Source organism: Hypoxylon fragiforme (genome assembly GCF_022984875.1).
Source record: "Hypoxylon fragiforme strain CBS 206.31 chromosome Unknown GGS25scaffold_1, whole genome shotgun sequence".
Classification (NCBI taxonomy): domain Eukaryota; kingdom Fungi; phylum Ascomycota; class Sordariomycetes; order Xylariales; family Hypoxylaceae; genus Hypoxylon; species Hypoxylon fragiforme.
Window position 1 is genome coordinate 214448 of NW_026054756.1, and position 20873 is coordinate 235320.

A 20873-nucleotide genomic window follows, 5' to 3' on the forward strand; every position below is an offset into this window, starting at 1 on the left:
AGTCAAGTAAAAGCCGAAAAAGAATATTAAAAAAAATATTAATTAATATATGATCCCACCTCCAATGACAAGATTACTTCTATCCTAATTATCATATTCAACATTCAGCACCGCCAAGTTGTCTAAGTTATTTCTTCGAGCACTTCGAGTGCATAGGCCGATACACAGTCCGATTCTTCACCTCACTCGTGCCACAATGGCTACCAACAGTGGTCGCGGCAATCCCATCGACGCCGCCGACGGTCCAAGTAAGACTGGAGAGGGTACTCCTCCTCCCCTAGCTACCAGTACCAAAGGTGCTGTAAAGGAAGCTGCGGGACAGGCAGACGGTGCTGGTGTGCATGCCGGAGGACAAGATGCAGGAGTTGTACCCGCGCCCAAGGTAAAGACCGAAAAGGAGCTGGAGAAGGAGCGCAAAAAGGCAGAGAAGGCAGCCAAGTTCGAACAAAAGAAGGCTAAAGCTGCTGCACCCGCTGCTTCCAATGCCAAGGCCAAGGAGAAGAAGGTAAAGGCACCGAAAGCCGAAGAAGAGCCTCTTCCCCCTTATGTCGAAGAAACCCCTCTCGGCGAGAAGAAGCGATTAAGGCCCCTCGATGACCCCCAACTAAAAGCCTACAACCCCGTCGCTGTCGAGAGCGCCTGGTACGAGTGGTGGGAGAAGTCTGGCTTTTTCAAGCCTGAGTTCACCCCTGAGGGCAAGGTCAAGGAGGCAGGGTCCTTCGTCATCGTTATCCCTCCCCCGAACGTGACGGGCGCTTTACACATGGGCCACGCATTGGGTAACTCTCTTCAGGATGTTATGATCAGATGGGCGCGTATGAGTGGCAAGACTACTCTCTGGCTACCAGGCTGTGATCACGCCGGTATCAGCACCCAGAGCGTTGTGGAGAACATGTCCGTGCTAGACCCTGTCAACCAACCTGTGAAGTGGAATATATACTAACAGCGAACTAGGTTATGGAGGCGGCAAGGAAAGACACGACACGACCTTGGTCGTAAGAAATTCATAGAGACTGTTTGGGAATGGAAGGAAGACTACCACAAGCGCATCAATAATGCCCAGCGCAAGATGGGCGGTTCTACTGATTGGAGTAGGGAGGCATTCACTATGGACAAGAACCTAAGTGCTGCCGTGACCGAGACTTTTGTCAAGCTTCATGAAGAAGGCATCATCTATCGCGCAAACCGCCTTGTGAACTGGTGCACCCAACTCAACACGGCGCTTTCCAACCTCGAGGTGGTCAATAAGGAGTTAACTGGGCGAACAACACTGGATGTTCCGGGATACGACAAGAAGGTTGAATTTGGTATCATTGTCCACTTCAAGTACCCAATCGAAGGTTCCAACGAGACCATCGAGGTTGCCACTACCCGTCCCGAGACCATGCTAGGCGACACAGGCATTGCCGTCCACCCCCAGGATGAACGATATAAGCACCTTGTCGGCAAGAATGCCGTTCACCCCTTTATTGAGGGTCGCCTACTGCCGATCGTGGCCGATGACTACGTTGACAAGGAGTTCGGAACCGGTGCCGTAAAGATCACACCGGCACACGACCCCAACGATTTCGCATTAGGCCAGAGGCACAACCTCGAGTTCATCAACATCCTAACGGACGATGGGTTTATGAATGAAAACGCCGGGCCGTATAAGGGCCAGAAGCGATTCGACGTGAGGTATACCATTCAGGAGGCGCTAAAGGAGCGTGGGCTGTATGTAGACAAGAAGGACAACCCCATGAAGGTACCCCTCTGCGAAAAGTCCAAGGATGTCATTGAGCCCATTATGAAACCCCAGTGGTGGATGAAGATGAAGGGCCTGGCCGGCGAGGCTATCAAGGTCGTGAAAGAAGGCAAGATTAATATCAAGCCCGAGACTGCCGAAAGGAGCTACTACAGATGGATGGAGGACATCAACGATTGGTGTCTCTCGCGTCAACTCTGGTGGGGTCATCAATGTCCCGTCTACTTCGCCAACATTGAGGGCGAGACTGGCGATCAGGCGGACGACAACTTGTGGTTTTCTGGTCGCACGGAGGAAGAAGCACAAGCAAAGGCCGAAAAAGCTCTACCAGGAAAGAAATTCACCTTGGAGCGGGATGAGGATGTCCTTGATACGTGGTTTTCTTCCGGACAATGGCCGTATTCCACACTTGGCTGGCCGAATCAGACTCACGACCTACAGAACCTCTACCCGACCAGCATCCTCGAGACTGGTTGGGATATTCTATTCTTCTGGATCGCGAGAATGATCATGCTTGGCCTCAAGATGACTGGGGAAATTCCGTTCCATGAGGTGTACTGCCACTCTCTCGTCAGAGATTCTGACGGAAGAAAGATGTCCAAATCTCTAGGTAATGTCATCGATCCTCTCGATGTCATTAGCGGAATTCCCCTTGAACAACTTCACGACAAACTGGCTCTTGGAAACTTACATCCTAGCGAAGTCGAGAAGGCCAAGAAATACCAGAAGACAGCCTTCCCAGATGGCATACCACAGTGCGGAGCGGATGCCCTTCGATTCTGTATGATCAACTATACTACTGGTGGCGGAGACATCAACTTCGACATCAAGGTTATGCACGGCTACAGGAAATTCTGTAACAAGATCTACCAAGCTACAAAATTCGTGCTAGGTAAACTAGACCAGGACTTCGTCCCTCAGAAGACAGAGAAGCTTACCGGCAAGGAATCTCTTGCCGAGAAGTGGATCCTTCACAAGATGAACACAGCTGCCAAGGAAATCAACGAGTCTATTGCTGGCCGAGAATTCAACAAATCAACGGCGACGGTGTATCAATACTGGTATAGTCATCTCTGCGATGTATACATTGAGAACTCCAAAGCTCTCATCCAGGATGGTACCGAGGACGAGAAGCGCTCAGCTGTTGACACGCTATACACAGCTCTTGACAACGCGCTGAGACTGATTCACCCCTTTATGCCATTCCTGACGGAAGAATTATGGCAACGCCTTCCGCGACGACCTGGTGATGAGACGCAGTCGATTATGCTGGCGAAATACCCTCTATATAATCCAGAGTTCGATAACCCTTCAGCCGAGGCTGCTTACGAACTCGTCCTAGGATGTTCCAGGGGTATCCGGTCGTTGACAACTGAGTATGCACTCAAGGACGAAGCTAAAGGTAAGCTACTTATTTGTACTGGCACTCTCCTCTGATTAGAGCTAACCTCAACCATAACAGTCTTCGTCCAAACATACGATGATACAGCCCACCAAACCGCCGTAGAGCAGGTCCAGTCCATCAAATCCCTAAGCGGCAAAGGCGTGACCAGCATAGAAGTTATCCCGGGCTCGGACGCCCGTCCCGCGGGTTGCGTCGCGTTCCCCGTCTCCAGCGCCGCCGCCGTCTTCCTGCACGTAAAGGGCCGCGTCAACCTCGACGACGAGATCTCCAAGGCCAACAAGAAGCTCGACAAGACCCGCGCCGCCATCAACAAGCAGCAGAAGCTCCTCGCCGACCCAGGCTACCAGCAGAAGGTCGCCGCCGCCCTCCAGGAGGCTGACAAGAAAAGGCTTGCGGATCTTGAGTCCGAGGCGAATAGCTTCACGCAGACTATTAGGCAGTTTGAGAGCTTGAAGTTGGAGTAGTGGTGCTGTGCAGAGGTTGTTACCAGGCTGGAATACCTAAAGGGATTTCGGAGATATATGATGACGGATGGGGAGGGAAGGGGAGAGATGTCACGAGCTACTCAGATGAGGTGGGTGGGTTGATGAATGAAGAAATAAATACCGGATAGGTACCACCTACCTACCTAAATAAACAAATAGATGAATGGATTACGGGTCGATCGATATTCGAGCTTTGGAACCGTTTTGCAATTGAATCTGTGATATTGATGGTCGAGTTCTTTGTGTAGGTGTGTACCTATATCAGTAGCATGGGCCTTGATGCTAGTAACCTTAGATTTATGTTGCTTCTACCATTGCTGCTACTATTACTGTTACTCTATTGAAGTAGGACCGTAGCCATTGCCACCCAAGTACCTAGGTATCTAGTAGCCCAGGCTCAAGACTCAAGACAGGCGAGCAGATACACACATAGGTAGGTACCTAAGGTAGGCACTCGTAACAAACCATACAAGATGCGTTAGATGGATCTTTATTGCTGGTATAGGTAGGTAGGTATCTCCCAAGTCTTTTACACAACAACCCCTATCCCCCCTTCCCCCCCTTTACTTTCATCAGCCCAAGCCGAGCTTCTCTCCTCTATAAAAGCCCCTCCACCCAACAAAAAAACGAAATAAAACGCCTCATGCACCATGCTCCCACTCCCACCCCCAAGAAAAAAAGGAAGGGGGCAACTATTTTTTCTTCAAAAATACCCTAACCAAACCAGCCACCCTGAACCCGATTTTTGGCCCAACTCCCCATAGTGTTTTTTATATATAGAAAAAATGTGAAGGAGGAAAAGGCTGATGGGTATTCAATATGTACATGTACAGACACATAGAGAGACGCACGCACGCAGTATATATCAACAAAATAGCCAACGAGGGGGAAATAAGAAAGGATGAAAGAGTACAACGCAGGTCACGTGGATAAGTAGATGCAGTATTTCGACAAATCACTGGCTTGCCCCGCTCCCTTGTGTAGTCTTCTCATTCTTCTCATCCACGTCGGCCTCGACAGCTTGTTCCTTAGCAGGTGCTCTAGCGGAGGCGCCCGCCTTTTCGAGCTCGCGCTCAATGGCTTGGCCGTTAGTGTTGGCCATGTTCTGGTGCTCCTCGATGCCATGCTGGGGGATGAAGCGATGGCCGCCAGCGGTAGGCTCTTCCTTGGCGGGGGTCCAGGCGAGGAAGTCGCGGCGCACCTCGACATAGTCGTACGCGAACTCGCCGAGCTGATCATCGTCCATGCCGAGGAGCTCTGCCTCCTCAGTCGCCCGTAGGTGCAACCCCGGAATCATGTCGATGATCTTGGCGATGATAGCCGACATAACGAAGCTGTAGGCACAGGCGGCCACGATGTAAGCGATCTGGATGTACAGCTGTGCCCAGTGATGGTCGATCCAGCCGCCAGGGAAGACGCCGTTGTTGACGCCGTCGAGGCCGATAATGTAGTTCGCTCCGAATAGAGCGTTGAAGATGAGTCCGACGATGCCGCCAATGCCGTGCTCAGCAAACACATCGAGCGAGTCGTCGATTCTAACGAGGAACTTGACTATTTTCAGTTGTTAGTCTGTGCTCAATGCATGGTAATAAAATAATCAGTTTCACATACTCTTTGTGCCAAAATTGCAGCAGACGCCAGTGACAACACCAAGGATGATGGAGGCCCAAGGAGGGATAAACCCAGACGCAGGGGTAGCAGCAACAAGTCCAGAAATAACACCAGAACACCATCCAACCATGGACCACTTCCTCGCCAAGCGGAAATCGAGCAGACACCAAGTCATGGAGGCGAAAATAGCAGTAAGGCAGGAGTTCCAGCATGCCATGGTAGCCCTCAAGTTAGCACCGAATGCAGAGCCGCCATTGAAACCGAGCCAGCCGAACCACAGGAAAACAGTGCCGAGCGTGACGAGGGAGACGTTGTGGGGTCGGAAGTTCAGCATCATCTTCTCGTGGCGTCGGCCGAGAACCCACGAATACGCGAGGGCGGAAAGACCGGAACCAATCTCGACGGGACCGCCACCAGCATAATCAAGAACACCGTAGTTGAAAGCCCAGCCATTCACGTTCCAGACCCAGCAAGCGAGAGGACAGTAGACGAGAGTGGCCCAGAAAAAGGTGAAAACCATGGCGGGAAGCATGCGACCTCGTTCGGCGACCGCGCCAATGACAAGAGCTGCCGTTACTGCGCAGAACATCATCTGAGTTCACGATAATACATTAGCACATCACTATGTTACACGACACCATTTTGAGTCTATAATGACTGCGCATATATCGAGTTCTTACCTGGTAGAATGAGTAAAGTAATTCGGGAATAAGCGGAGAGCCAGGAGAGGGCAATGCGAGGGTGTTCATGAGACCGAAATGGTGGAGGTCGCCGATGAATCCATTGGTCGCTGTGGTGCTAAAAGCCAACGAATAACCCCAAAAGTACCACTGGAAGATGATGACACTGAAAGACATCATGACGACCCAGATGAGAGAGAGGGCCGACTTTCTTCGGGAGAGGCCGGAATAGAGAAAGGCGATTCCGGGAATCATGAGCAAAACCATGCATGCCGCGACGAGGATGAAGGCCTGATCACCGGATTGATACCATTGGTTTAAGTTCTCGGTACCTATGATAAGAGGAATATCACATTAGCTTCTATTCTAGGTGTCTCTCTTCATTTTCCAATTTCATTATTTTTTTCTCTTTCTATCATTAAAAAAAAACTTTAGGGGTCTATTGTAAAGGTTCATACTGGAATCTCCGCCAGTCTCGGCATTTGTGCCATTGAACTCGGCGGGCGCACCCGTCCACGAGTAGGAGGGTGCCCACGACATCTTGTCGACGACGAGAAGTCGTGTGATTAGGACAGAAAACCGAACGGGTGATTAAATGGCCGTGTTGAGTATATAATGCCTTTGTTTATTTCATAGACTACTTAAATAGACAAAGTAGATAAACTTATTCTCCAGATAATAATAGAATATCGAAGGAGTCTACGGTGGTAGCTTGTAAGTAAGTGAATACTTAGGTAGGTAGGTCCGGGAAGAAGCGAGAAAGGTTGGACGAAAAAGTGAAAAAGTAAAAATGAAACAACGTCGGACTTAACCAACGGCAGCAATGGGATCTACGCAATATATATGAGAAGGAAGGTACCTACACAACCACCTGCCAATACACACATAGTGGACTTGAGAGTTCAGTCCGGCCAGACCTTAACGAGACGGGAACCAAATCTAGGATGATAGATAGCTATCGGACCAATCACGAGCAAGCGTCTTACTTGCAGTCGTATGTAATTGATGTAATCGGGATGCCGGGGTATATGTGAGTTAAATCTACATATCCTGGGCATAGTTAGCACTAGTTGCAAAAACCCCCCAGCACCCCAAACCTAAAGGGCGCTGATGATGGTCAGGCACATGTGGCTTTGTAAGGGACCCCCATGTGTCACACAACATTGAATTCTTAAGTATCGATGTACATGCCTATACCCATTTTTGGTACCGCTCCACTTGAGCTTCAATATGTTGCCTTGTAACGTTCAAAGGGATATCCATAGCCCTACACAGTAGACGGTGAATACCATGCAATTAGAGAACACTTGAGGCTCTGCTCCATTCAAGGATAGATACCTTATGCCTTAGTAAGTGACCAAGAATTCTCCGAGTCCAATCATACATGCTTAGGTAGGTTTCCAAGAGTTACCTACTGTACATTGATATGTTTCACACGAAGTACTAGGGCAACGCAGCATCCAGATCTGGAGGGTGTGAATACGGGGGAGCCACTTTGCATGTATATGTGTTGGTGTGTGTGTGTGTGTGTATACATATACATGTAGGTACCTACCTAAGGTACTAATATTTAACCTCGGGACGTCTAACTTCTGCCATCGAACCTTCGATGCCGCCCGGGGCGTTGTCATCATAGTCGTCGACTTTCTCTGTAGCCCGTGTGTGGGGTGCGTTGAACTACCCGGTAGTCTGCAGTGGCCAGGATTTGGCTTGTTACTATTCACTGCACAAAATGCCTACCAGCAACTACCTAGTAGGTAGTAGCTAGTAGCTACATGTAGTTATGTAGGTATTCCCTTGCCCGCGAAAAGGTAGAGAAGTGACGCCGACTATCTGCTTTTGGTTGTAGCATGACCTCATGAAGGCTTGCATACCTAGGGTAAAGTACAAAGCAACGAACAGACGATCCACGATCTGGTAAAATCATACACAGTTACCAAGCATCGCGAGGTGAAGTCGTAGGTAGCTAGATAGATTTCTTGGTCATCAATTCAACCCAAAAATCCCAGGGCCAAGGGACGGACCCTCGATGCAGGTCCGCCCTAGCTCGGCAAGCTAAGGGCACCCAAAGCTCGAGCCGTCTAGATCGCGTGGGACAGGAGTATTTGTTACGAAATAGTTTGTCTGGTTCCCTGCAAACCATTTGCAACCGCCTCGACACAGGCGAATGATAACGCCAGCCCTTCAGCCCGAACAATTCCTATCTCTGGGCTGTATCGCGAATGAGTCGTGCGATGGGGCTGAGATCGGGTGCTTTAGGCTTGGCCTGAAGCCCGTCAAAGCTTAGTTAGCCTCTAGAGCTGCGACTTTGTAGCCGCAAAATATGCCTTTGTCCATAGATGTGACAGAATTGGTAATTATCAACATCAAGTTGTCAACTCGTAATAACTCGATGTCTCTTCCCAAGCTTACCGTCTTACTTACTCTATAGGTCCTCATCTATCTAACGCAAGCCACTGGCCACATGATCAACCAATGTGTCTAGAAAATGAAATGAGTTTTCAGCACCAAGAAACTACCATAGCAATACCCCATGCGTTGCGTTGTTTTTCGTATTTGACCAGGTTCTTTTCTTTTCATTTTTTTTTTCAGCGCTGATCAGCTATACCCAAGTTCGTTTTCAGCAGGACCCTCCGAAACAGAAAGGGCCTACTACTAGGCTACTAGGACTTGCTAGTGTCGGGATCGACCATAGGTCAATTGCTCAATTGGGAGTAGGGGATCCCTCTGCATGTATCTATCTCACTTGAGTCCTGAAGATGATGCCAAAAAAAAACCCCCGTTCCGGCAACGCTGAAAGGAAGCCCGCTGTTCGGCGGCACCTAATAATAGCCTTCTCGATATTATGCCAAAATCCCAATGGTGTTGTCGTGTTACCATCCTAATATGTGCAAGATTTCTAGAAGTTCCCAAAAGAACAAAATAAAAAAAGTAAAAGTGAAAAGACGCATATGGCTTGTCGGAGATTAAAACCAACGAATCCCCGGGCTGAGCAAGGGCTGAAATGATAGACTTCAAGGTTCAAGTTGCCTACTACTTACCGAATAGTTGTAAATATTGCCTCCCAAGTCCCAACTTCCCAAGCCAAGTGATAGAGTCCCTTATCAAAATTACATAGTTGCTTCCCATTCGATTATTCGATCTTTCAAGTCCCTTCCCCCCGCCCCGGAAATAAAATGTGACCCACACCAAGCCCTCTAAACTCGAGATGGAAAAGTCAAACTTCGAGCCTTATCTCTGACATGTCATCCAATCAGAAGTCATCATCCCCTTGACTGATTTATCATTCCTCCATGAAATCGAATTGATGGAACTTGGCACCCGATCTCCAATACGACTATGTACCTAGGTACATTTTCATCATCTACATCTATGTACATACCTGGCCTACATATCATGTACGCGTTTTATTTACTTCACGATAGTTATTATAAAAAATATCAAAGGAGAAATACCAAAGAGCAATCGAGCATTACTTGAATATACTATTACTACATACATGTAGTGCTTGAAGCCTTGTGCAAGTTGTGCTATGTTATAATAGCACTGAGTACTAGGTAGTTAGTAGTACCTACGGTACATTGGGTACATTGAACACATGCATGTGGCATCCCTGTCTAGAGATTATTTCTAGAAGGAGTCGTACCCTTGTCTGGCTTGATTCCCCCACGAGTTAACTGCTCATCGCAGTCATCACATATATGAGGTAGACACCTAAGGTTAGTACAGTACATAGTACTATGTATGTAGCTGAGAAGCTCGAATGTTCAGCGGCAGCACATCGTAAAAGCCTTGTATTGATTCATTTCATCAAAAATTCTCATTGTGCAACCTAAAGGCCTACCAGCCTAGTTTGGCCTTAATCCGTTCCATAATCATCAAAACCTTGGGTATCATAGTAAACAATCTAGGGAAAAGATGAAAGCCGAAAGCCAAAGGCCAAATGCCGAAAAGAGGAGGGCAAAGGGAAATAATTCCACTAATCAATCGAGAGGGTGTCCGTTTCCAAGTTTCGAGATATTTCGTAGCTTAGGATACGGAGGTCGTAGTAGTGAAGCATGATGCGGTAACGCCTTCGACTGACCGCTTTGCCTTTGGATTCCATGCTACCCGAGAAGGCAACCGGCGAGACAGCCACGCCTAGCAATGGGCAAATAGGCCGCAACTTTTTATCCTCATCTCGTTCCGTGGGCAGAATAGCTTCGACCTTGAAGGCCTCCTGCAATACCTCAAATGTGTCCATCGTGTGAGTAAGAGTCACAAGTGCTACCCGTCCGCACAATGAACCTGCCACGACTAGCGATAGTTCTGGGACATGTATAAGATTGGCCAGGCGCTCATGTGTCATTCTCAATGCCGGTATCACCGTATATCGGGGCCGGAGTTGGTCGATCACTTTCTCAAACATGACCCCATAACCATCTACTTCAGAGCTACGAAGCTCAATGTCGATCTCGTACGTGCGCATGATGATGCTGCCATCCTGTAGGACTTTTTTGGATTTTGGACGGCTCATAACTGCGTCAGAACCTGTGTGAGCCAGATTAGGCCGTAGTATAAAGCACTTGTTATGCTTATAGTCATACCAGGACCCATTCCATCTGGCTCCCAAAGGGTTTACAACGAACCGGTCGGAATTACTAGATCTGACCCATGGATGGAGCATCGAATTGTTCTTCAGCGCATGGATACTTTGACTGATATCCACCCATTTTCCCACCTCGTCGTCGTCAATTACTCTGGCCTCGTCTATTGATAGCCCAAGCGATTTACGGCAGCCTTTTGTTGGCAAGAAACTGCTTTTCGGCAGCACAAGAACACCCCAGCCCCTGGGCCTATCTTCTGTTAGCTCGACTTCTTGTGTTTGTAGGTCATCGGAACTACCTAATACTCACCTTGGGCGCTCAAAGCGTGTGTCACGATCATGTTTGGATTGAATACTATCAATGGTGCGGTTGGGATGATGTCCAAATTCCCATATATCCATCAACCAAAGCCTTCCGTTAATGTCTACGGCGACAATCTTATCTGCAAATCCAATAGCGTCGTTGCTAAAGGCAATGTTTGGTATATTAGTTCCTAAGCGGCCGGTTCGTAGAACAATGCGCCAGTTAGACTCTCGAAGTCGGACTATGCTTTCCAGTATGTCCGGTGCAGAAGTCTGCGGCGTGTTTCCATTCTCAGTTTTGACAATAGTCCTGAAAAGGTCGGTAGGGTGGGTATTCCGAGTAGGTGAATAGACAGAACCACTAAGAGCGAAAACAAAAACATTGACTTCGTGCAGGTTTGAACTAACGGCGATAATACGAGACTTTTTGTGAATTGCAAGTCCCCAGGCACTCCTGTTAACATTTTCATGAAAGAATGGTGTCGGGACAGCAGTCTCTTCGTTTCGTTCCTGGCACAGGAGTGTCGTCTCAATATCACGGGTATAGTAACCGATGACGTCGCCATCATCATAAGCAAGAAGAATGATTTCCTCTTCCCCAAGATCACCAATGATGAGATGGTTAACTTGATGTGGGAATGCCTGATCCAAATCGCCGCCGATAATAAGAGCCTTGGAACTGGGGTTAGGTTGTAGAATTAGATCTGGTTTGGGGGGTAAAGTGTTGGTAACGCAGCTGCGGGGTCGAGAGATGTGAATCTTGTCTGCATATGCAGCCATATAGATGTTGTAAACCTGTGACAATGCTGTGAGGTTAAGTCTCCATGTTGCAATCTTTGGCAGATCACCCTCAGAGGCACCATCCTCTGGTGCTTCGTCTACTTCCGGCACAGTTTCGTTAGATGGCAGAAGGTCCATCTCTGGAACAAGTCCCTGGGTAAGTTCCATAGGGCCTGGGGTCGCCTGCCCTGCAAATAGAATCTCCGGGTCGTCCCATAATCCTTCTAGTTCTAGTAGCCCTTCACCTTCTGGAGATGGGTCGAATAGTGCGGCAATCATGTCAATTATGTGTGGGGGCGGTGGGCCCATTGCAGGTGCTTGGGCTGAGAGTGGTGTACTAATTCCAACATGAGACACAGTATTATTCCATGGATGAGGAGGCACATACTCATGTACAGGATCATGAACTTCTTCCTCTGCGTCGGGCTCATCCGGAATAAATAGTCCGCCATCACTGTGATCGTCAGCTCCGAGGTCTTCTTCGCCATCGGTTAGGTCGTGGAAATCTCCCTGAGGAATCTCAAAGGGGATATGAACAGATTTGGGAACACGAAGCTATATATGTAGAAGGGAAGATGTTAGTATAAATCATTTGTGTAATGGAAGGAAGCTTTAAAAGTGTTTGAACGTACCCTCTTACGACCAGTCTCGCAAAAGCATCTGCCCACTTGGAGCTCTCCATCCGAGGTCATATTCCTAGCCATGACATCATAGGTTAACAGAGGTATCACCGTTATGGTCAATACGACTCAGGGTGTTAGGCGTTAGATGTTGAGTGTTGGGTATGTAGTAATTAGACAAGTATCCAAGGAGATAGCTGAGTAATTAATTGATGATTCGGCGTAGTGGCAATTTATGCGGATGAATTTGCAAAAGCTCGGCGTTGACCTTCCGATGTTTGGATGTTTCAACGTTTGAAATTGAGCTTGGGAAGTTTAAGTTGTAGTTGACGTTGTAGTTGACGGTCCAAATGACTGATAAACCTTGACGCATAGAGCTAATTTACTAGCTGTAAGGGACGACAGTGGGGTTAGGTGCCCGACTCAAGTATTCCTATCCACTCTAACCTTATGTAGTTGACATATGTACCTACCTAGGTTAGTATGTAAGGTTAGGCATGTTCAGCAAGGTTCTTTAGATACATAACTATATACAAAAATAGATCTATCCATATCCATTCCACCAATCACAATTCAAATCGTTTCCCCATACTCTGTACCTACATCAATCTATGTAGTACAATACCTACCCTAGGAAGTCATACATGCCTACTACTAATACTACCCTAACTTAGATATGTAAATATATGTAATAAGCACATTAGGTAGGTACGATCATCAATTTCACAGACACGTGCATGTGATTCACCAGAACTTGATGGTGAGAGCCACCTCAACTTTCTTAGGTACCTACTACTCAGTACATACATTCCTCTCTTCTAGACTCCAGAATATATATTCAACGTTGACATCAATCTACTGACTACCTTAAGTAGATACTAGTATTATGCCAGCAAGATATCCAAATAATTGAGGCGGATAATATCAACTGTGACACTAGGTACCCGGGTACCTAGTCAGTCTTCTTTGCGCCCATTCAAGTGAAGCGGCCGACTGAGATCCAGCAGCCTTTGGCTATACGATGAACATCGCAGTTCATCTTATAATATTTTCCCTTTTTAATTCAACCAGGACTTGTGTCATTAGAATCTCTCACGCTTCAAGGCCAAATTTCGTTCTCAAACTGTCCATCCATAAGTACAATACCTTACTCGAACCTCAGACAAGAGTATCATATCGTTGCCGTATTATCTTGGCAGTTTTCCTAGCATATGTAAAGTGAACGCTGTCGACTTCCTCGCGAATCACCTGCTTTGGTAGCTTTACAGATAAACGATGGATGCCAGGTACCTAGGTAGGTACTTATCTAATAATGGCCCAAGAGAAACGGAAGATACCAGCCCTGGCGAGATATGATAGATGTTCTACTTCATCACCATTCGAATGTGAGAAGCGTCATACAAAGGTAGCCTACCATTCTCAAAAGCTACCAAGAAGCCACGAGGTGTTCGTCTTACCTGAAATATAAAGGAGGAGAAGTCGAACATACGAATGAATGGAGTAGAAGCCAACAAAACCTGATAAGAGCTGGAGGCCAGTGCCAACTTATCAGCTTGCTTGACAGGGAGCAGCCAGTTATTGCATGTTACCGAATACATGATCCAAAAATTGTTCCCCTTAGAAAGACGAACATTGGGTGGTCTGTAGGTACCTAGGGCAGGCAATAACACCAACAGCCCTGAGAGTTTCAACATTGTTATCGCTGCCTAGAATAACTACCTAGGTAGACATGTTTCTGCAATCCAAAATTAACCTTAACTACCTACCTAGATATCGACCGACCAAAACCTCCCTTGACTCCAAGTATAGGGGTATCGCATACGTGAAATGAACTCCTACTGGCTTTTCAACGGACCTGTGACATCGCTACCTTGTTAGCTTTCACCATGGTGCATGGTAAAGCTTCAAGCTCCTATATCCAAGAGTCTACGAATATTGAAACTCAAGATCCTCATGGGTGCTAGAAAAGACGAAGTTGCGTACTTGTCAGTTACCTAGTACCTATAAAATGACGGATCGTGAGATGACCAAGACGGCTAATGGATATGTAGGTAGGTAGGCATATATCACCAGTCTGCATATCACACACCATTATATCATATCAAATAGCGTAGCGGAGGAAGAATTTCTTCAACAACGGCAACTTCTCACGGTGGGATACCTATCTGACCTATCTACCCATGGCACTGACCAACAACATAGATACTAAGTTTGGGGTCTACCTACCTAGGTAGGCACAAAAGATCTCATAAAATGCCACCTGAGGGATTCCATACGTCGACATGCCCATATCACCATCTATAGGTAGGTAGGTAGGCACATACTACGTCTCCCATTACCACTACCCATCCTCAGCTGGCCCCACCAACGCGACGACCCCCCTCGTCAAAACCACAAGACCAGCAACTTACCATAAACCATCAACTAGCCCAACACATGTACTAGGTAGGCAAAGATACTAGATACCTAGGCTAGGTACCTATCGCAAAGACTGAAGGAGAAGAAAGTAAATGGGGTGGGTGGGGAGAGAGAGGGGGAGGGAAAGAAAAGGAGAATGGCATAAACCCGCTTGGCTGTGAATAAGAAGCAGCCCAACCCATGGAAGGCCCTCCGATTGTGATCACAGTAGTTGTACCTAACTATCTCTTTCTCTCGGTAGAAGCGACGAATAATAGGTAGGCATTCGATTAACCTCATCATCCACCATACATCCATGAGCCAACATTACATATTATGTGTAGGTATATCCCGAGAAATCGTTTCGATGCCTCCTCTCCCCTGTCAGTTAGATCAGCCAAGATAGATTGATATGGTGGATGGGAGGGTATCTTTGAATGAGCTTTCTTGAAAGCCCTACCAGTGTACCTACACGAGGTGCCTCTTTAGTAGGTAGACCGGTAGTTAGACAGGTATGTACGCAGGCAGGTAGGTGTAGGTTAGGTAGGTGTAGGTAAGTATCACCCAAGCCCAGAAAATCCCTGGATCAATGACGCGATCGCAGATCTCGGTAAATGCCCAGAGATATCGTGGATCTCCCTCGCTCCCGAATGCTACCTACCTACATACATACATACTCCCAAGCCGTCGATCTCCAGTGCATGAGTCTGTGGGTTTTGGGTAGGTCGGTTAGGGGTTAGGTAGGTACCTAATCTGTAGATCTTTGGGAAATCGTGACAGAGATCGATGGATGGATGGATAGATGGTATGCACAGCACATGCACCCCCTGAATCTAGGTACCGATTACCATGTATATATGTGCCTGAGTAGGTGGGTAGGTGTGGGCGTAAGTGCTTCTTTTCCTGTTCCTACCTAGTAGTCGTTATTCTCATTGCTTCCGTACATACTCAGCTGCCAACCTACCAGCCAACGTAGATCCGTAAGTCGGAGGCAGGTTAGGTAGGTATACATGTCTGTAGGGTATGTAGGTAACATATACGCATGTGACACAGGCACCATCATCGTAGAAACGTCATAATGTCCTCATAGGTCATCCAGACAACAGCAAACAAACAAAGTCATCTTAGGCACACACGCACACAGCCTTGTGAAAGTAAGGAGCAAGAAACATCGGTCTAGGTATTCCGAAAACTCGGGCTAATTGGCTACCTGCCCGGCCCTGTCTCCGCTCCATCGTATAATACCATTCTACTATACCAACAGATCTCCCAGCCTGCCTACCTGCCAACCCACAGACTTGGCTGTCTCTCGTATGTATAACAGAGCCTCGCCCATCGAAGCAAGTACTAAGATGTGTAAACGAAGCCAAGCCCCCCTTTTCTCTCTCAGCTCTTCATGTACCCGGGGGGCGCACCCCTCTGCCTTGTAATGCCGCTGCGGGAAACGCCGGCTTTCTTGCGGTTCGCGAAGGCTTTGGGTCCCAATAGCTGCAAGCCATGATGACGGAAGTCCAGACTCGGCATCGCATAGGCAGGTGAGCAAACAGGTAAGCAGGCAGGTGCAGAATCCATTGGTATCTGCAGGGTCGCCAGCCCACGCGTTCAGGGCTTTCCTAGCCGCAGCTCGGCATTGACCGTTTGCGTTGGGATGCGGCTTAAGGTAAGGGGGGAGCCACGCCCATTATACTCCATCTCATCCCAAGGAGGCGTCCCCGAGAGATTGATGAATGATGGAGTGATAGGTGATCATAGACAGAAACCGCTTTTTAGTGCTTATGTTCGGCCCGCCGCCCTGGCTGCCGTGACACGAGTAGGCCCCACGAGGTGGTGGAATGGCATCAAAAAAAAGTCTAGATGGGACTGTTGCACAAGTTTTGAATGATGACTAGGTAGAGAGCTTTGCGCCTAGAAAAAAAAAGCCTTTCGTAAATGGTCAGATTGGGCGTGCTCGAGTTAATATATAGCTTTGATGGGTCCCTCAAACGCACCTCAGCTAATTTTCTCCTTCTAGATAACAACATCTCTTCGCCGAGTCGGTGTTTTCCAAACTTCGTTTCCATCCGAATCATACTAGGTAGACTGTCCTCTGTCTTTGGAAGGGACTTCATGAATACCTAGGAGTACGTTTTGTTCAACGGAGGTCTCCATTGCCTCATGGTCCAACAACTCCTAGTTGTTATGAGGCTAAAAGCTGGGCCGAATTTCCATGATGGACGTCGTTGTTTCGATGATGGTTCATGTGATTATCATCAATGGCTTTCACTTTGAAGATTACCTAGGCTTAGGTACTATACGGACAAATCACCTATGATGTGATACAGGGTCGTCCCTGATGTGAAAACCGGGTTGGTTTCGTTTCAGATCGACGTGATCCGGTGAGATCAAAGCGCCCGGGGTCCTGGAGGGACGTGCGATGAAAGACCTTTCGTGCAGCAAAAGTGGTGTATTATTTCTCGGGGGGACATCGTTCCGAACTAGGCCACACAGGTTAAACATGGTCGGCCGGAATTAGTCATGCTGAACTTACGAGATCGAAACTTGGGATGACCCCCTTCCATTGGAGCGGGTATGAAGTTAAGACCGAAGAGGATAGGTATGTATGTACTATGAGAGAGGATGACGAGGTGATTCGGCGAGCGTGCATATCCGACGCATTCCGGCTGCAGATTGACTGATGTGGCATCTCAGATATCCTCCGATGTCTTAGCGGTCCCCGTGGAAAGACTGGGGACTCGATATTTGTCGAAAGAGGAGGATAGGATACGTCACTTACCTAGGAGCCAGCTCCTTTGCGATGAAGAGGGGATCAAAGTAGAATGAATCCAGCAATTTATACACCAATGACTTGGCTAGAAGCCTTTGGAGTGGAGGCATCTTCTCTCTTTCTCCAGAGATCGGGGAGATACGACCCATATTCGCATACCTCCCTGCCCTCCTACCTACCTACTCACTTACCTGGTACATACTACATACAAACATACATATCTGCGTGAGTACGTACGTACTTACCTACATATCTACCAATGTAACCGCAGGACGTGGAAATCCATATTGCGAACATGAAACCTGTCTCATCCACTTTACCGCGGAACTTAACTTACTTACATGTATGTATGTAGGTAGGCAGGCAGGTAGGTATGTATCTACATCATCTTGCAACAGGTACCTCCCTAGGTACACATGGAAAGGAAGGCAAGTTACTCCTGTGCTCCTTATATGTATACATGATGTATAGCTGGATGTGTGCGTGTGTGTGTTGCGTGTAGGTATGTGATTACCTGCTGACCCCTGATTATCCGATGGCACTAGCCGGGCAGTTTTTTTAGGTACGGATCCTATCCTATCCCATCCTATCCCATCCCATGCCAGTCCTGTACGTAAACGACCAGACTCGAAGATCTTGGGGCCCCCCCTCGTCTGCCTATAAGCTAGACTCGTAGGGAATATGGACGTGGTGTGCCTGGGAATAGCACTAGGTAGCCCATTAGGTTGGGCAGTAAGGCCGGAGGGATGGGCTATTCTTAGCCCCATCCAACTAATCCAGCTCATCCAACTAACACTTTCGACATCCCAAAATGTCGCACTGACACTGGCTTTTTCCGGAGAGATGGAAGTTTTGGCCCCGACTCCATTCGTCAGCATGCAGAAGCGTTGCCGAAACCCGTCCCCTTCGAAATGGAGCCGTCCCAAACTCTTCTAACTACACTACCGTTGACACACTCGCACACGGGCTACGCGACGAAAATACTCGTCGTCTCGTCTTATTAGTCACTATTTCTTCTCAAGCGCGCCTTTCGTATCCTCCTGCACTCAGAGCGCACGAATTCCCCCTCGAGGATCGACGTATGTACTGGAAGGGAAGGAAAATAATAAAAAAACTCCCGAAGAGGAAAAACAGAAAATCGTTGTGCGTGCGTGCGTCCAGAACCTCCCCCACTCCAATAACTCCAATATCGCGCACAGCTCATGAGTTCGTGGCCGTGTCACACCGCTTGAAAACCTGTCGACAACCGTAGAGGGCGCTGGTGTTCCATATTCTCCTCTCTTCGCACGAGAGAGGCAGAGATAGAGAAGCGTCGCGTCGCGATCGAGATCTGTTCCATTTCCTTGGCCGCGGGGGAGCCTATTCCTGCTCGGATATGGACAGGATGACACGATCCTTGATGGACACGCCTAGAATATGCCGAGATCGTCGTCCGTCTCTTCGTTGTGTTATGGTATGGGGACGAGCATCGATTTGATACAGGTCTTCCTTATCGTGCGTTTTCGTATGGCTTCGTGTCGTGGCCCCCCGATGGCAAAAAGAAAATAATAAAAAATACATCAGTCCTTGGCCTTGGCTCGTCCGCGGGTGTCCCTAGCAGGGCGTATATGCTGCAATGCTAGGCCTACATAACCTAGTAAAGTACCCCGTTACTTCATCCATGCTGCCTGTTGCATGAGAACCCTGCATCCCGAGACGCTGCAGCAGAAGCTACATGGCTAACGGTATTAATAACTGTCACGGTACCAAGACTTCCTACAGGCGTTGCAAAAATTTACATACCCGTACCCATGCGCCTAGCCCCATACCTCAGATCTGAAGAGTGGAGGGTGTGGATAGGTGCTTTGAGGGGCTTGCTTGGCTCCCTGGAACCTGGTACGTGTTTAGCGGCACCGTACAGCGACCGTGGAGGCGTTCGGCGCACCACTACGACAGACAGGGCTTGACTCTGCGCATCCTGTGCGTATCCTTCCTTCCTCCATCTATGGATATTGGATTGTACTGCCGCTGTACCTTCACATTTCATAGGCCAAGGTGTCGCTATCCGCCAGCCGCCAGGTTGTTGGCAATTTGGTTCCATATATTGGGAACGGGGTTCCATGTATGGTCTATGGACGGCACATCGTACGTACGTACTTTATGTATGTTCGTTCGGGAGATCTAAGAGATTAGCTAATAGCCCACGGCATACCAGAATTGGATATATTTAGGAGTTACACAAAAGAAGACCCCTGAATACAGAATACACCAAATTCTTCTCACGATGCAAAAATCGGTGAAAAAGCAAAAAAAAAATAAGAATAAAAATAAAAATAAAAACAGTAAGAATAAGAAATAATAATTTTTAATAATAGTAATCTAAAGAAAAGCAAATCAGAATGATGCCTACGTCCTGCCACACCCAATCTCCTGAATAATTCTTACAACTTGCAGGATATTATATGAGATATGACAGTCTTCCTTATTAGTGCTGAGGGAAAGAATGGGTACGACGTTAGTAGGAAGGAAATGTACCTACCGCAAGGTGCCGCCGGCCAGGAGTTCCGTGGACCCCGATCCAGTGACGGTACTCTCCGGAGGCTGACTGTAGTTAGCGTTTTTTGTGGCGTGAGGCGAGGCCGTAGTAAGTAATTGCTGAATTGATGAATTGACAACATTCTGACGTGGGGATAACGTGGGTCGCAGATGGTAGGATAATTGAATAATGAGGGAGTCCAGGCCCAGATACAATAGCACAGGGTCTTCACGGGGTCAGCTCTGTTTCAACTCCATTGCCGATCACCATGATTTTTTTTCCCCTTTTCCTTTTTTCCTTCACAGGAAATGGCAAGCTGAACTTCGAATTAGATTCCTAGACCGCCCCTTCACTCTCGCTCTCGCTCTCTCGCTTCTAAAACCGAAACAACTTCTTCATGCCGGCATGTCGTAAAGGTATGATAGTGTGTAGGACTAAAGGATCTAAGCGATCTAGACCGAAGAGATGACTTTCTTGTTCCATCTTCGTTGGCTGAGATTTACGGCAATGTGGTTTTGTGAAATAGAGAAGAAGAAAAGAGACATGTCAGTTTCGTAAATTGAATCCGCCCCCCGCCACGTGAGAAAGCTCGTGGGTAGTGTATGTACTACCTTGCCTAGCATGTAGTTAGTAGGCAATGTAGAGGTGTGTGTATGTGTGTGCTATGTGTGTATGTAAGTCGGTGTATGTCGTGGGAACAGGACCGGGTCATTAAATTAAATTGTGGCTTGATTTTCTATGTTACCGCGCGGATCCGGATGATAGCAACCGGCAGTTACTACATATGTACCACCAGCTACCTGGCCTAGCCGTCCTACTACGGTCCTAGTGTGTAGGATGTATGTATATGGCTTAGGCATTGGGCTAATATGTACCTACCTACCTAGAGAGGCACATACATATGTATAGGTATGTATCAGCATCTCGGTAAGTATGCAGGCGACCAGTAGGTAGATACTCAATAATGACTATCTTGCCTACCTA

The 20873-nt window shown here is 47.7% G+C and overlaps 4 protein-coding genes across 4 annotated transcripts; 1 reads left to right on the forward strand and 3 right to left on the reverse strand.

The window, feature by feature from the left end:
- Positions 1-113: 113 nt before the first annotated feature.
- Positions 114-4179, forward strand: GGS25DRAFT_3060 (tRNA synthetases class I-domain-containing protein). Its single transcript, XM_049257686.1, has 3 exons — positions 114-894; positions 955-3146; positions 3207-4179. Exons 1-3 carry the CDS (start codon positions 197-199, stop codon positions 3611-3613), a joined length of 3297 nt encoding a protein of 1098 aa, XP_049120862.1. The 5' UTR covers positions 114-196; the 3' UTR covers positions 3614-4179.
- Positions 4006-6897, reverse strand: GGS25DRAFT_467568 (ammonium transporter MEP1). The gene is made up of 5 exons (XM_049259010.1): positions 6789-6897; positions 6384-6624; positions 5926-6257; positions 5246-5837; positions 4006-5185 (listed from the first exon to the last, which is right to left on the reverse strand). Exons 2-5 carry the CDS (start codon positions 6463-6465, stop codon positions 4590-4592), a joined length of 1602 nt encoding a protein of 533 aa, XP_049120863.1. The 5' UTR covers positions 6466-6624; positions 6789-6897; the 3' UTR covers positions 4006-4589.
- Positions 6898-9904: 3007 nt separating this feature from the next.
- GGS25DRAFT_516397 (uncharacterized protein) lies at positions 9905-12297 on the reverse strand (the record flags this gene model as incomplete). The annotated part of the gene is made up of 4 exons (XM_049263191.1): positions 9905-10760; positions 10821-11930; positions 11982-12148; positions 12226-12297. The coding sequence occupies 4 exons, from the start codon at positions 12295-12297 to the stop codon at positions 9905-9907; spliced, it is 2205 nt and encodes a 734-aa protein (XP_049120864.1).
- Positions 12298-17456: 5159 nt separating this feature from the next.
- GGS25DRAFT_3313 (uncharacterized protein) lies at positions 17457-18670 on the reverse strand. Its single transcript, XM_049257900.1, has one exon. It carries the CDS (start codon positions 18250-18252, stop codon positions 17620-17622), a length of 633 nt encoding a protein of 210 aa, XP_049120865.1. The 5' UTR covers positions 18253-18670; the 3' UTR covers positions 17457-17619.
- Between the last annotated feature and the right edge of the window lie 2203 nt (positions 18671-20873).

Coding starts and splice junctions, on each gene's coding strand:
- GGS25DRAFT_3313 (XM_049257900.1), bottom strand. CDS start 18,252: ATGCTGACGAATGGAGTCGGGGCCAAAACTTCCATCTCTCCGGAAAAA.
- GGS25DRAFT_467568 (XM_049259010.1), bottom strand. CDS start 6,465: ATGTCGTGGGCACCCTCCTACTCGTGGACGGGTGCGCCCGCCGAGTTC. Junction 6,258..6,383: donor CGAGACTGGCGGAGATTCCA/GTATGAACCTTT, acceptor CTCTTATCATAG/GTACCGAGAACTTAAACCAA. Junction 5,186..5,245: donor CTGCAATTTTGGCACAAAGA/GTATGTGAAACT, acceptor AACTGAAAATAG/TCAAGTTCCTCGTTAGAATC.
- GGS25DRAFT_3060 (XM_049257686.1), top strand. CDS start 197: ATGGCTACCAACAGTGGTCGCGGCAATCCCATCGACGCCGCCGACGGT. Junction 895..954: donor CAGAGCGTTGTGGAGAACAT/GTCCGTGCTAGA, acceptor ACAGCGAACTAG/GTTATGGAGGCGGCAAGGAA. Junction 3,147..3,206: donor ACTCAAGGACGAAGCTAAAG/GTAAGCTACTTA, acceptor CAACCATAACAG/TCTTCGTCCAAACATACGAT.